This window comes from Aquarana catesbeiana, linkage group LG02, assembly GCF_042186555.1.
Source record: "Aquarana catesbeiana isolate 2022-GZ linkage group LG02, ASM4218655v1, whole genome shotgun sequence".
Taxonomy (NCBI): Eukaryota; Metazoa; Chordata; class Amphibia; order Anura; family Ranidae; genus Aquarana; species Aquarana catesbeiana.
The window spans coordinates 652,567,262-652,582,628 of NC_133325.1; the positions used below are offsets into that span (position 1 = coordinate 652,567,262).

The following is a 15,367-nucleotide window of genomic DNA, read 5'->3' on the forward strand; positions in this document are numbered from 1 at the left end:
GAAGCATGGGGGCATCCGTCCCAAAAGTTAGGAGCAAATCGCTCCTCCACCCCTGCTGCCATCATGCTTCGGCATATATGCTCATTTTTTTAACTGTGGTGGTGAAATCACCTCCTACAGCTCTGGAGTCACGGCTTTATGTATCGTGGGAGCAAATGCTGTTGCTGTCAAGATAAATAAACCCACGCTGCAGCTGAATAGCGTATCTGAAAACAAAAAAATGGTTAACAATAAAACACAATAAATAGTAAAGTATAAAAAAATTACATACCTGAAAAGCAAACATGATAAAACCTAATAACAAAACATTGCAGAATAGAATACAGTAAAAAAGAGCAGAACAATAGAGAGAGAATAGAGAGAGAGAGAACAATAAAACGACAACTATTTTTGTTTTTTTTAATTTAAATATTCTTTTGAGTTTTTTTTTATTTTAGCTTTTTTTTTTTTTTTTTTTTTTTTTACATTTTTATTTGTAACTGTAACGGTTCGGGTCTCTCAAAATGCGATGGCATCTTGGGAGACCCTGTGAAAGTGTGTTCTAGTCTGTGCAGTGCTGTACCCTACGCTAAAACACTAGTGTATGGTAGCGTTCAAAACATTCACCAATGCAAAGACCAGGATTTTCAGGACAGGAGGGACAATAATAGCGGGTGTCACCTCACTAGCTTGAACTACACTTATGGGACTTGCCACGTCACCACGTGATACTGTAGTGCTGCATGTAAGGCCAGGGTGTACTAGACCACTGGTGCTTGCCAGTTCACCAGAAGGATGAGCGGCCTGACCTTGGCAAGGACCACAACTCCGTCGTCAGAGCTATCTGTCATTGAGCCGCTGTGGTCTACAGGATCGTATTCTGAGCCTGAATCTGACAGATGAGTGACTTCCTCTTCACTATCTGTCATGCTCAGAAATGTGTAGGCCTCTTCACTAGTGTACCTTCGATTTGTCATTTTGGGCTCTAAATTTACTGGTACATTAGTGAGACTCACAGGTAAAAAAGCTACTAGGCTGTCAGCAACTGTATCAAACGCTACCAAAAAAAACTGTTAGAGATCGCAGGGATCAGGCCTGACTCTGAGAACGCTGCAGTTATGTGTTTAGTGTTTTGTAAGTGACAGTGATCGATTGATACTGCACTTGGGTGGGCTGGGCTGGGCGGAGGGGCAAAACACAGGTGCTAGCAGGTATCTGGGCTGATCCCACTAACACTGCGTTTTTGGGAACCCTAAACTGCTGGGGACGCTAGTATAGATCTGATCAGATCAGATATTGATCTGTTCAGACACTATACCATTAAGGGAGGTGTATGCTGCGTGCGTGGGTGTTAGCGGTACTGGCACTAATCTGACGCTGCCTGGGGTGACGCAGACCCTAAAACCTAACTGATATCACCCACCAGGCGATCAGGGGGTTAAACCTTTATTGGGTAATAAACGGCGGGTATAAAAAACAAACTAACTAACCAGCGTCACCTGTAACACTTATACGGTGATCACTGGTGAAAGGGTTAACTAGGGGGCAATCAGGGGGTTAACACCTTTATTAGGTAGTATATGGGGGTATCTGACGCTATAAAAAGCTGACGGTGAACCTAAATAACTAACTTTCTACCTAGCGTCACCCGTGACACTTATACAGTGATCACTGGTAAGAGGGGATGAAAGGGTTAACTAGGGGGCAATCAGGGGGTTAAAACCTTTATTAGGTAGTATATGATGATACCTGACGCTATAAAAAGCTGACGGTGAACCTAAATAACTAACAGGCTAACTAGCGTCACCCATGACACCAATACGGCGATCAGAAAAATGTGTGATTAGTGACAATGGTGACAAAGGGGTGAAAGGGTTAACTGGGGGCGATCAAAGGGTTAAACCTTTATTAGGGGGGGTACCCTAGACCTAAAGGGGCCTACCACTATTTGCCCTAACACTTATAACAGTCACAAAATGACACCAATGCAGTGATCAGTAAAAAAATGAAAACTGCTATTGGTGTCACTGTGACAGGGGGTGCAGGGGGGTGATTTGTGTGCCTATGTGTACTGGTGTTAGTGTGCTGTTGGTGCAAACTCACAGTGATGTCTTCTCTCCTCGGGCTCCGGACGAAAAGACCAACACGAGGCGAGATTACATCACTTCCTCTGCTTCTGTTTACAGTTTCAGAAGCAGAGGAAGCTTCCCATTCGTCAGGAGCGATCACGAGGGGGTGGCCATGATTCAGTGGCCTCCCCCTCAGGAAAGATCGCTCCTGCAATGATGCCGACCGTCTCGGGCACCGGGGGGGGGGAGTAACGTACCCATACATTACTCTGCCTGCCCGTGCCATTCTGCCAATGTATATCGTCGTGAGGTAGTCGGCAAGTGCTTCAGGTATGGCAATTGGCCTAAGCTAGACCAATGTAAGCATGTACAGTATCTCACAAAAGTGAGTACACCCCTCAAATTTTTGTAAATATTTTATTATATCTTTTCATGTGACAACACTGAAGAGATGACACTTTGCTACAATGTAAAGTAGTGAGTGTACTGCTTGTATAACAGTGTAAATTTGCTGTCCCCTCAAAATAACTCAACACACAGCCATTAATGTCTAAACCGCTGGCAACAAAAGTGAATATGAACCTAAGTGAAATGTCCAAATTGGGCCCAATTTGCCATTTTCCCTGCCTGGTGTCATGCGACTTGTTAGTGTTGCAAGGTCTCAGGTGTGAATAGGGAGCAGAAGTGGTAAATATGGTGTTATCGCTCTCACTCTCTTATACTGGTCACTGGAAGTTCAACATGGCACCTCAGGGCAAAGAACTCTCTCATGATCTGAAAAAAAGAATTGTTGCTCTACATAAAGATGGCCTAGGTCAGTGATGGCGAACCTTGGCACCCCAGATGTTTTGGAACTACATTTCCCAGGATGCCCATGCACTCTGCAGTGTAGTTGAGCATCATGAGACATGTAGTTTCAAAACATCTGGGTTGCCAAGGTTCGCCATCACTGGCCTAGGCTATAAGAAGATTGCCAAGACCCTGAAATTGAGCTGCAGCACGGTGGCCAAGACAATACAGCGGTTTAACAGGACAGGCTCCACTCAGAACAGGCCTCACCATGGTCGACCAGAAGTTGAGTGCACGTGCTCAGTGTCATATCCAGAGGTTGTTTTTGGGAAATAGACGTATGAGTGCTGCCAGCCATGCTACAGAGGTTGAAGGGATGGGGGGTCAGCCTGTCAGTGCTCAGACCATACGCCGCACACTGCACTAAATTGGTCTGCATGGCTGTCGTCCAAGAAGGAAGCCTCTTCTAAAGATGATGCTCAAGAAAGCCCCCAAACAGTTTACTGAAGACAAGCAGACTAAGGTCATGGATTACTGGAACCATGTCCTGTGGTCTGATGAGACCAAGATAAACCTATTTGGTTCAGATGGTGTCAAGCGTGTATGGTGGCAACCAGATGAGGGGTACAAAGACAAGTGGGTCTTGCCTACAGTCAAGCATGGTGGTGGGATTGTCATGGTCTGGGGCTGCATGAGTGCTGCCGGCACCTGGGAGCTACAGTTCATTGAGGGAACCATGAATGCCAACATGTACTGTGACATATTGAAGCAGAGCATGATCCCTTCCCTTTGGAGACTGGGCCACAGGGCAGTATTCCAACATGATAACGACCCCAAACACACCTCCAAGATGACTGCTGCCTTGCTAAAGAAGCTGAGGGTAAAGGTGATGGACTGGCCAAGGATGTCTCCAGACCTAAACCCTATTGAGCATCTGTGGGGCATCCTCAAATGGAAGGTGGAGGAGCGCAAGGTCTCTAACATCCACCAGCTCCATGATGTCATCATGGAGGAGTGGAAAAGGACTCCAGTAGCAACCTGTGAAGCTCTGGTAAACTCCATGCCCAAGAGGGTTAAGGCAGTGCTGGAAAATAATGGCGGTCACACAAAATATTGACACTTTGTGCCCAATTTGAACATTTTCACTTAGGGGTGTACTCCCTTTTGTTGCCAGTGGTTTAGACATTAATGGCTGTATGTTGAGTTATTTTGAGGGGACAGAAAATTTACACCGTTATACAAGCTGTATACTCACTACTTTACATTGTAGCAAAGTGTAATTTCTTCAGTGTTGTCACATGAAAAGATTTAATAAAATATTTACAAAAATGTGAGGGGTGTACTCACTTTTGTGAGATACTGTATATGCCATACCTGTCGGATCCCTGTGGATGCTTGAAATCACTGTATTGGGCCCCAGTGATCTCCACTAGCTTCCAGATCCCATGCCAAGGGACTTCCCTGTTGCATATTGTTTGCTTGGCCTTACTGACATTCAGGGATCTTTGTATTCTCTTCATGAATGCAAAGTGTTCTCTGATTGGACACAATTTACACTTCATCCAATCAGAAAAATTTTGCATTCATTGTGAAAATCCAAAGTGTTCTTTGAATGGCATTTGTGCAGAGAGAGTGACTTCCAGTGTTCCATAAGCAGTACAGTAGCTGTTTGTCACATGACCCTGAAGATAGTAGCAATTACTGTAGTAGCAGTGCCTGCTGCAGTGATTACCGGCTTCTATGGGGATCCTGCATATATGGCATAATGGCATATACATACTTAACATTGGTTCAAGCTGAACCAATGTAACTATACAAAAATCTTCATACCGAAACTTCAGCTTTAATTATACAGTACTCTACAGCCGTGTTCCGCAAACCTCCATGGCACCAGTGACCGACTGCACAGAAGACAGACCCTCCACTGACCGGAGAGATATCACTTTGATTAAGACATAATTGTTAGCTCACATTGTGGATGAGCCAAAACAATCAGGGGACAGGAGTGATATTTGTGTCAGCTAGAGAGTAACAGTGATTGCAAGGAGGCACAATAACCACCTAGAAAAAAAAAAAAAGAGGGGTGAAGGGGGAGTGAGAAGTTCAAACTTTTTCCATATATTCCCTGGCATGGCTGACCCAGAAATCGAAAATCTGAGCAAAAGCATGAGGTGATCAGATGGGTTTTTGGCACCTGTCACCTCGGGGGTGTATGTGGCTGGAGTGTTGGGGGAGCAACCTGAGTCTCACCAGTGCTCTACAAAATCCTGTCCCTGATCAGCTCTCCTCCCTCCCCTTCTCCTTCTTCATGGCCACAGAGAATGAAGGGAGTAGTGGCATTGGGAGCAGGTGCCCTCTGGTGGTTAGAGGGAGGCAGAGCAGGTTGTGCTGGCTCACTCACCTAACCCCCCCTCACCATGTGGCCCAGCCCCCAGCAGGCCATGGACCAATACCGCGGCCAAGGGGTTGGGGACCCCTGCTCTATAGTACTCTACAGTGCCAAAAAAAACAATTGACACCAAAGACACCAGTGATATTAAGGGGCCTGCCCAGTCTTGGGGTACATTCCAGCAAGGTTTGAGATGCTCTGCTTGCACAGGTGGCTGTGGTGAGACTCAGAGAGGTAGAAGATCCCTGTATTATGTACAAGGGGAAATGTAAATCTCTATGCAACTGCATTGTAGCTTTTTAAGAAAATAGAATATTTTTTATCAGGGAGTTTCTAGCATGAAACCCTTTTAATGTGTAATTTTAGTGTAAAACAGCTGAAACATATTTGAAATCAAACTCACAAAAACGTCTGTTTTTTAGGTTTACATCTGGGTGTTGAACAATGAAGAAGAATATAAAAGAGCCTTTGATTTGGGTGCCACCGGTGTAATGACGGACTATCCCACCAGACTGAAAACATTCTTGGAGTCTTACCTTCACTGAGATATGTGAGGGGTTCAAGAGCCATTCATCTGACTGAAGTTACTGTACAATTATGTCATCATACCTCATGCATGGCCTAGTAGGAAATACTTAGATTCTTATACATATGTATTTAAAAAAGATCTTGTATAGTTTACATTTGTATATAGGCTAAACAGAATGGGGACTAAAATGTAAGTGTGTATATTTAAGAGAAACAAAAGGTGTCTATTCCTACGGACAGTCTGACGTGGAATGTACACAGTGTTTAATTATGGATAATCTGATTCTTTTTTAATTCGTTCTCATCTGCACAGTCTCACTTAGGATCATGATGGAATTCTGAATTTATCATTGTGGAAACATATGCACAGATGGGGTTATCCCACATATTTTTCTTCCATTTATCAGTAGGAAAGCACATCTCAAAGCATCTGCTAGAACAGGAACACTTTGAGCATGGTTTTATTTTTTACTGAGAACTTTTATAATGAATATTTTTAAATGAGATCAGAGGCAGTAAACATCTTCTCAAAAGGAAGAGAATGAACATCAAGCTGTTTTGAGGTACCTGATATATTCATGTGTTGTTATCAAGTACACATTTAAAGTGAATATATAGTGGTTTTGTATACATGTTATTTATTATGGTCAGGATTTAAAAAAAAAATAATTTTTTTTGTAGGTAAATATAAAATATTGCATATGAATATTTGTTTACTTTCATATGCAGCAAGCAATTGAGGGGTGTGAGCTTCTATTACATTTTCCAGGTTCTCCTGATCTAAGCTGCTGCAAAAGCCTGTTTACAGAGCGCAATAGCTCAAACTGATTTTTCTACACGCAAGTGAATGAGTCAGATCAGTGACTCAACCCCCTCTCTTTTGTATCTTTCCAAATGTCTATACAGATTTTTGGTCGGAAACAGAGTCAAAGTAAACAGCTAATGCTGTGCTCCCTCTTTAGAAAACCCAGAATGCTCTGTGATGCCAGTATCATGGGTGCATCCTGTATTAAATATTTATATGTAAAACAAAGATTTGATGTAAATAGTTAATATATAAAGAACAGCTTTGTTTTGGTTAGTCTGGAAGTATTAGAAACCCTGTTGGAGTTTTACTACCATCTGGAGCTCTGTTAAAGAGATGCCTACATACTGCTACTTTGACAACATATTCACCAGACTGGAATTGACTGCAACAGGGATATAAACAGTAATAAAAAACTGACAGAGGTTTTGGCCTTCTCCTTTTCTACCAATAAAAATAACTTTATTTCTGCCTATGTTACTGTTTGAGATCATTACTACATTCAAAAATGTTGTCACTTGGGACAGTAAAAGAGATGAAATCTTTAATGGAGCTTTGGCCCAACAGGGGTTCAAATCCTCCTAACCCAATTCATTCACGTCTTAAAAGGTTTTTTACTATAGATACACTTTAAAAATATAAAATATAAATAAACCCAAAACCATTATAGTTTTCCTTTTAGAAACATTGGTGTTGTGTCTCTTCCTTTTGAAGATAGTGGGCCCTGGCTGACAGTAGTCCATACAGAATATCTCTTGCAGGCAATAGAGTAGAATACACAATACTCAATTTACTGAGGGTTAACACAGAATCCTGTGAATAAGCACTCATGCTGTGTCCATGTTTACATTTTTTATCATATTAGCATTACTTCATAACTGTTCCTTGGCCATTTGTAAAATGCAGTCTCTTTCAGCCCTGCATAGCACCTAATCCGATTTGTTTACAGACCGGTGTGAGGTTTTCATTCTTTGGTAAAAGGTACTTTCTAGGACAAGGACACAAGCATGCTCTCCTTTTCTCCTACACAATACTATAAAACTTCTGCAAAGTTTGTGACTATGTTAACTAAGACGACTGTGAAAGTGCAAGCAGCTTGTGGGAGGAACCTATTCTAAGCCTTGCCCCTGCCATTTAACAGTCCAATACCAGATCCTCAACTAGACAACGACAGTTATAATAGGATTATAATAACGCAGGGGTGGGGTTTGGAACTGGAGGGGCTATGCTTCTTGGACAGGAGTTGAGGACTTGTATACAGCCTGGGCCCGAGATCCACAGTTCTGCCTAGGCACTCAGGGACAGAAGTAAATACAGGTAGGTCCAGGCAGTACTTGTACTTAGCTAGTATTCTTAATTTGCACACATTGTAGGACCTAACAGGTTCACTTTAAGCACTGAAATGGTGTCATAGCAGTAAAAGAGGATTACCTAATGTAAACGGTTACTGTATTATGCTCATATATTTTCATATGATTACATGAATGCCCATTTGTTTGAAAATATCTCTTTGTAGTCTAGTGTAGTGATCATGTATTATACAATATGATATAATAGTATACAATATGAACCATGGTGGGTTACAAGAGAAAAACATTGTATTGGGTATGTGCACACACTCCATATTTTGCTACGCTGACACAAGGAATCTGCAGTGTATCATATACTGTACATGCATATGGCATGCAGATAAATGATTGCTGCCAAGAACGCAGACTCTAACACTGAGAACCAAGAGTTCAAAAAAACGCTGATCGCATGGCTCTCTGAGCTCCCTGAGCAGAGAGTCGGTGACTGTCAGTCACCGGCTCTCTGCTCTGCCCTTCCATACTTATCACACTTACCTAGGTGGATGTTAGCAACTGTCCCCCGCCGGCTCTAACACTGAGAACCAAGCGATCAAAGATTGCTGATCGCACGATTCTCAGAGGTCCCTGAGCAGAGAGCTTTGGCTGTACTTCCCCTTTAATGTTATTAATAACTCTTTTTTACAGCTTTGGGAACATATATAGTAAATTAGTCCTCTATCTCCTTATATGTCATATATTTTGTTTGTGATTCATAGAGTCGTAACTGATTTACGTCTCAGTAAAGCTGGCCATAGAAGATCCGTTTATTTTTTTTTCATTCAGCCAGCAGGCTGAACAAAAGGAAAACAAACGGATTCCTCCATCCACACAAGCGAGATGGATGGAGGTAATCCAACCTCTCTGCTAGGACCTTGTATTCTGACAGCGGGACCCGGCACTGTCAGAATACATTGATCAGGGGCTGCACCTGCTGATCCACAAAAGTTTTCAAACTTGTGCATTCAACATCCAACGACTGACTTCTGTTGTACAGGGATGGCCACACACTAATCTAAGTTTAATCCTAACCAAGAACTTTAGCTAAACATATGACTGAACCTAGCCTTATGACAAGGCCTTTTTATTATGAACACAATGATCTGATCTTGCTTAAAGCCCAACTCTGGGAAAATTAAAAGGGTTGACTGCATGTTTCTGTCTAACAGGAAAAATGCTCTTACTTACCCGATCCATGCTCCTCCAGCAGGTGGCGCTGCCATATGCTTTAGCAGTGAACTGTCCCTTGACGTCCTCAAGTCCATTATAGGGCTCTCCATCAGTCTTAGTCCATTAGAGGGTATTCAACTGCTGGAGTGCAGGGGAGAAGAGGCTATGGGGACCAGTCTAGCAGCACTGAGGAGCCTGCTGGAGTAGAGGATCAGTTAAGTAAAACTTCTTTATCTGGCCCCCTAGACATAAATAAGCAGTTCCTGGATTTCAGCTCTAAGTTATTCATGTACAGTATTCCTAGACTTGGTGATTTTGCCACGTTCTGCAGTCCTTACTAATCTGGGGACCAGGTAATGATCCTTGTCTAGCATTCTGACTCTTCCACTTCACCTAAATCTTTGGATGGAGTTAAAACTTTATTGGGTATTATTATTTCTATTTAGCCCATATACGTCTTTTTCTTTGTCTATAGTTGACTGAAGTGCATCATTTTAGCTCTTTAGACTTGGCATGGGAACAGTTATGAAGCAACAGTTATGTGAAAAACAGCTCTGTTTTATACCTGATCTGTCACATAGACCAGGTCCAGATTTACTCAGAAAATCATATTAATGGAGATGAACCAGGAACTTGCATGGTACATCACAATTCAGCATGCCATACTCCCTATTCATTCCCTGTCACCAATGGCAGATCTTTCCTTTAGTAAGGACATTGTACAGATTTGCTTTGATTAAATCTCTGCTAATACTAATAAGCCATGCCAAGTGAATAAAAAAAATTAAAGTAAAGCAGCAGCAATGAGGGCTCTGTGCAGTCAAGTGGGCTGCTGAAATGTCCACACGCTGTCCTGAAATAAATCTTTTATATATAAAACAATCTGAAGTCTGTGTTTTATTGATAAATGATACCTCGTGGGAATCGCTGGGCAATCCAGAATGACACTTCTTCCTGCACATTAGCCCTGGGGCCAAAAAACATCCGGGCAATCTCGTTCTCTTCAGGAGGGCATTAGTAAATGTACAATAGGGCGAGACACACATTTGTTTTAGCGTGAGCTTATGAAAGCAAACTACTGTATAGTCCGTTTAGTTGTTTAGATAGAAATGTGAATGTTAACAGTTTAAAGGGTTAGTTTACCTTTACCGAAAAAAAAAAAAAACTGCTTATGAAGGTAAGAGACGCTTGTTTGAGCAACGTCTGAGGCCAGCCATACAAAGAGCGAATTTCTTTCCTCCAACCACGGCTTGCAGGAAAGAAATTTGCTCGAAATCAACACAGACAGTCTGCTCACATAATTTGTAATAAAAACACATTTGCCATTCCGAAGCTTCCCTCCAACCACTTTGCATTATATTTTATACATACTGTGATTCTGTACTTGCTAAATATGCTGCAGAAATCTCCCTCCACTAAGTCTGGCTGCATCCATTTTAATTGTGAGCAGCTGAAGCTGCTGCCTGTTCACTTCCTGGATTTACACAGAGGCACACCTCCAGCTCTCATTGGCCCTCTTATGACTCATCCTCCCCTCCCTTCCTGACAAACTCTCACCAGAGTGAGAGAGAGAGAGCTGTGCATGATGTTATAAGCCTAGACTTTTTACCAGACAAGAAACAGGAAGTGAGCTGTATAAGGTATTTACTGGCAGAAAAAAAATGTTTTACTATCCAAAGGTAAAACAACAAGGGCAGAAGATTTAATAGATGGAAAGATGAAGATATGAGAAAAAAAGGTCTGTTTTAATGCTAGCAGCTATAGCAGTCACTAGCAATAATCGCAGATAAAACCTGGCATGCTGGTTGTACCCTAGCTGATCGATCAATCAACTTGGTACATTCAGCCTGTCCATACACAGTTGGAGTCTTGGCCGGTTCCCGCTGAACCGCCCAAGATTAGAACCGAGTATGGCCTGCCTTAGCAGCAAGGCAGGATGGGATGATGCCATCTCTGTGAGAATCATTCTGGGAAGCCAGACCCAGGGAGGTACATAATGGCCTACACCTATAGCAAGGGCATTCTTTAACTTTGGTCGAAGCTGCACAGTTTGTTTTTACCGACAAATGCCATTTACCTGCATAGGCAGTTTTTTGGTAAAGGTGAAATAACCCTTTAATATAAATGATCTGAACAATAAGTGTTAATGTTGTCACAAACATGTTTCTGTGTATAATTTAAAAAGCGTATGTGTGTATGTTCCTGTGTACTTGTTCTTCTATCTAAATGTAAGTCTATGGGTCAGGTAGACTGAAGACAGAATGATCCTTTAAAGTGTATGCCCAGCCAAAACCTTTTTTTAGAATAGAGTGGGGAAAGATCAGAACCACTGTTAGTTTTTGTTTCTTTCTGCTGTCTAGGGCTCCCTTAGAGCGATTTCTCATCAATTACTTTCATTGTGATAATGTTTTCAGGAACATCAGGAGTAATGAAATATATGTGGCAGGGACACAGACAGCAAGAAAAAGTTGACAGGAGCTCTAGCCTTTCCCCTACGCTATTAAAAAAAAAAAAAAAATCTGTGTTCCTGTTGCAAGTTTTCCCTCATTTCCAGGAAACCCATGTTACTGTGACAGTAAGGGCCCAATCACACTATTGTGCCATGGCTACATACATGCGTTGGTATGATGCAGTACGATTTATTCATTCGTTCTGAATGGCACCCTAGTGCAACTCGCCAAAGGACGTATGTTGCAGTGCTGTGCAAAGTACAGCACCACATTACCGTGTGTTGTGGTGTGCTGCCAAAAATGCTATATGCACCTTTTGTGGTGTGTGCATCAAGCAGCCCTTTCAAATGAATGTGCTATTGTAACTCAAAGCACATTAACCGCTTGCCGACCAGTCATTATACTGCGGCAGGTTGGCATGATCCCGCGAACCGTCGTAGCTATATGTCGGCTTGCGGGATAGCAGGCGTGTGCATGCTGCACAGCGGGGGGTGCCAATGCTCGTGGCCGACGGTCGTGATGAGAGCAGTGACAGATCGTGTGTTCTTATTAGCTAGGAACCACCATCCGTCACTTCCTCTAGTCAATCCCCTCACCCCTTCAGTTAGAATCACCTCCCAGGGAACACAGTTAACCCGTTGATCGCCCCCTAGTGTTAACCCCTTCACTGCCAGTGACATTTTTACAGTAATCAATGTCTTTTTATAGCACTGATCGCTGTGTTAATGCCAATGGTCCCAAAATGTGTCAAAATTGTCCGATGTGTTCGTCATAATGTCACAATCACGATAAAAATCGCAGATCGCCGCCATTACTAGTAAAAAAAAATAATAAAAATGCTATAAATCTATCCCCTATTTTGTAGACGCTATAACTTTTGCACAAACCAATCAATATACGCTTATTGCGATTTTTTTTTTACCAAAATATGTAGAAGAATACATATCGGCCTAAACTGAGAAAAAATTGCTTTTTTTTTTAAAAATGGGGATATTTATTATAGCAAAAAGTACAAAATATTGTGTTTTTTCAAAATTGTCGCGCTTTTTTTTGTTTATAGCGCAAAAAATAACAAACGCAAAGGCGATCAAATACCACCAAAAGAAAGCCTTTTTTGTGGGAAAAAAGGACATCAATTTTGTTTGGGTGCAGCGTTGCACGACCGCGCAATTGTCAGTTAAAGCGACGCAGTGCCGAATCGCAAAAAATGGCCTCGTCATGGAGCAGCCAAATCTTCCGGGGCTCAAGTGGTCAATGGGTCCTATGTGAGAGGAAGTTTCTCTAATAGAGCCCAAAATACCAGTGAAAACTTTACAGGGTTTCTAACCCTTCTTCCTTATCCAAAACTTTAAATAGAAACTAAAGTTAGGACTAAAGTTAAAAAGAAGAATACAGAAGAAACATGAAACACTCATCTTTAGAATGTACACTGAGCTGCACATGCTCAGCGCAATGGACATTCTCAACACATCTGATCTCAGGATGAATGACCTCCCATGCATATGCACAGTAATTACATTATCCTGTGTCAGCCAATCAACACGGCCAAAGACCCCGCACCCTGGATAAGCCAGGGAGGAGATGTCTGCACTAGCAAGGGAGCTCATGGATGTTACATCACTAGAGCGGAGGTGAGTACTTGACTTTAATTCCACTTTAAGGCTAAATATACGTACCTCCACAGTCATTCACTTTATGTGAAAGTTTCCTTACCCCTTTGCCCTCCACCCCCCTAAGCAGCCCATCCCACCCTACTCAAAGAGCTATATTTACCTAGATGTTGCGCTGAGACCCGCAGCATTGAGGCATGTAGATTGATAGAAACCGATCCATCTCCCGGGCAAACTACACAGAGATGGACATAAGATCATGAGGGGGTAGAATACGTGGGAACACTTTCTAGGGGGTGTCAGGGCAAATGGGTAAAGAAACTTTATGTAAAGTTTGTTTACCCTTTATAGGACAACTTTGCCAAGAACTTCTGTTAGTTGTCTATGCCTTAAATACTTTATGAGCCACCGACGTGGTTTGTGTCTGCCTTTAGTGGCTTCATGCTTGTTTCTGGTCAGTGAATCAAACTTTTGATAACAAAGACAGACAACCAGCATTTTCAGTGAGTGAAGCATTTGCAAGTGTGGGAAGTGTAATCGTACACATAGATTTTCCCACATGTTAGAAAACCCTTGTGCTTGTTCCCGTTCCTCCCTTCCCACACAAGATTTGCATGTAAATGTTGGCTGAGTAATGCAAATAAGTAATGTAGATATTAAGCAACGAAGGGCGTAACCACAGATCATGGGGCCCCATAGCAAAATCATATCATAATTAATATTCCTGGCAAAGTTTTCAGGGTAGGACAAAGCTCTTCTAATGATTTATGGTAGCTATGCTCTGGTTGCACACTATTAGCACTCTTCAGATGTCATCTCTTATTATGTCATATTAGTTGATAAGCGAACATGCCGGAATACAGATAGCCAGTACATGCAACATGCATTAATCAGTATATGAAATATGAAATTTGATCATGAGGGCTCTTTCACATAGGTGTTGAGTGCTACAGCAACCTTAACACGTGTTAACGCAACCTATAGCCTTAATGTGCGTTTTGGTTGCATTGCACAAACATTCATGTCTCATACCCTGTGAGATGTGATTTTTTAAATTTTGCAACCAGACTTTAAAGTGATACTAAACACACAGGGGTTGATTTACTAAAGGCAGATAGACAGTACCCTTTGCAAAATGCAGTTGCTCTAGTCTAGGGCTTAGTAAATGAGCAGAAGCTCTGCTGACTTGTGTCATCCAATCATGGGTAAGCAAAAATGTTGTTTTTCTTATCTTCCTTGCATGTGATTGGGTATAATGAGCCAAATGAAGCTTTACCTTGTTTACTAAGTTCTGTTTAAAAAAAAACATCTAAATTCCTTTTTTCCTAATCAATATTTAGCTGAATAAACTGTTTTAAATTGTCATATTTTAAATGAAATCTTCATTATTTTGTGGAAATAACATGGCATGGGCAGATTTCTGACAGTCACAGGCTGTGTCATGCCCCTCCAGCCTGTGTCTTAGAAGTAAAGCAAGAATAAGTAAAGCCTCCGTTAACCGCTTCAGCCCCGGAAGATTTTACCCCCTTCCTGACCAGAGCACTTTTTACAATTTGGCACTGCGTCCTATTAACTGACAATTGCGCGGTCGTGCGACGTTGTACCCAAACTAAATTTGCATCCTTTCTTTTCCACAAATAGAGCTTTCTTTTGGTGGTATTTGATCACCTCTGCGGTTTTTATTCTTTACGCTATAAACAAAAAAAGAGCAACAAGTTAAAAAAAAAAACTTACTAATTTTTTACTTTTTGGTATAATAAATATGTGCAAAAATTTTTTAAAAAAAATAATTTCTTCATCAGTTTATGCCAATATATATTCTTCTACATATTTTTGGTAAAAAAAAAGAAAAAAAATCGCAATAAGTGTATATTGATTGGTTTGTGCAAAAGTTATAGTGTCTATAAACTATGGGAAAGTTTTATGGCATTTTTATTAATATATATTTTTTTACTGGTAATGGCGGTTAACTGTGATTTTTAGCAGTACTGCGACATTGCGGCGGACAGATCGGACACTTTTGACACGTTTTTCGGACCATTGACATTTATACAGTGATCAGAGCTATAAAAATGCACTGATTACTCTATAAATGTCACTGGTAGGGAAGGGATTAACACTAGGGGGCGATCAAGGGGTTACATGTGTTCCCTAGTTAGTGTTTCTAACTGTATGGGGATAGGACTGACTGGGGGAGGAGACATATCGCTGTTCCGACTTAGTAGGAACAAA

The 15,367-nt window shown here is 41.6% G+C and overlaps 1 protein-coding gene across 3 annotated transcripts in view; it reads left to right on the top strand.

The window, feature by feature from the left end:
- The window catches only part of GDPD1 (glycerophosphodiester phosphodiesterase domain containing 1), a 163,957-nt gene extending 154,000 nt beyond the window's left edge, over positions 1 to 9,957 (top strand). For all 3 annotated transcript variants that reach the window (XM_073616525.1, XM_073616523.1, XM_073616524.1), the window contains one exon: positions 5,649 to 9,957. In XM_073616525.1, coding sequence (XP_073472626.1) covers positions 5,649 to 5,771 — 123 coding nt within the window. In that variant the 3' untranslated portion in view covers positions 5,772 to 9,957. The remainder of the gene's footprint in view (positions 1 to 5,648) is intronic.
- Positions 9,958 to 15,367: the final 5,410 nt, after the last annotated feature.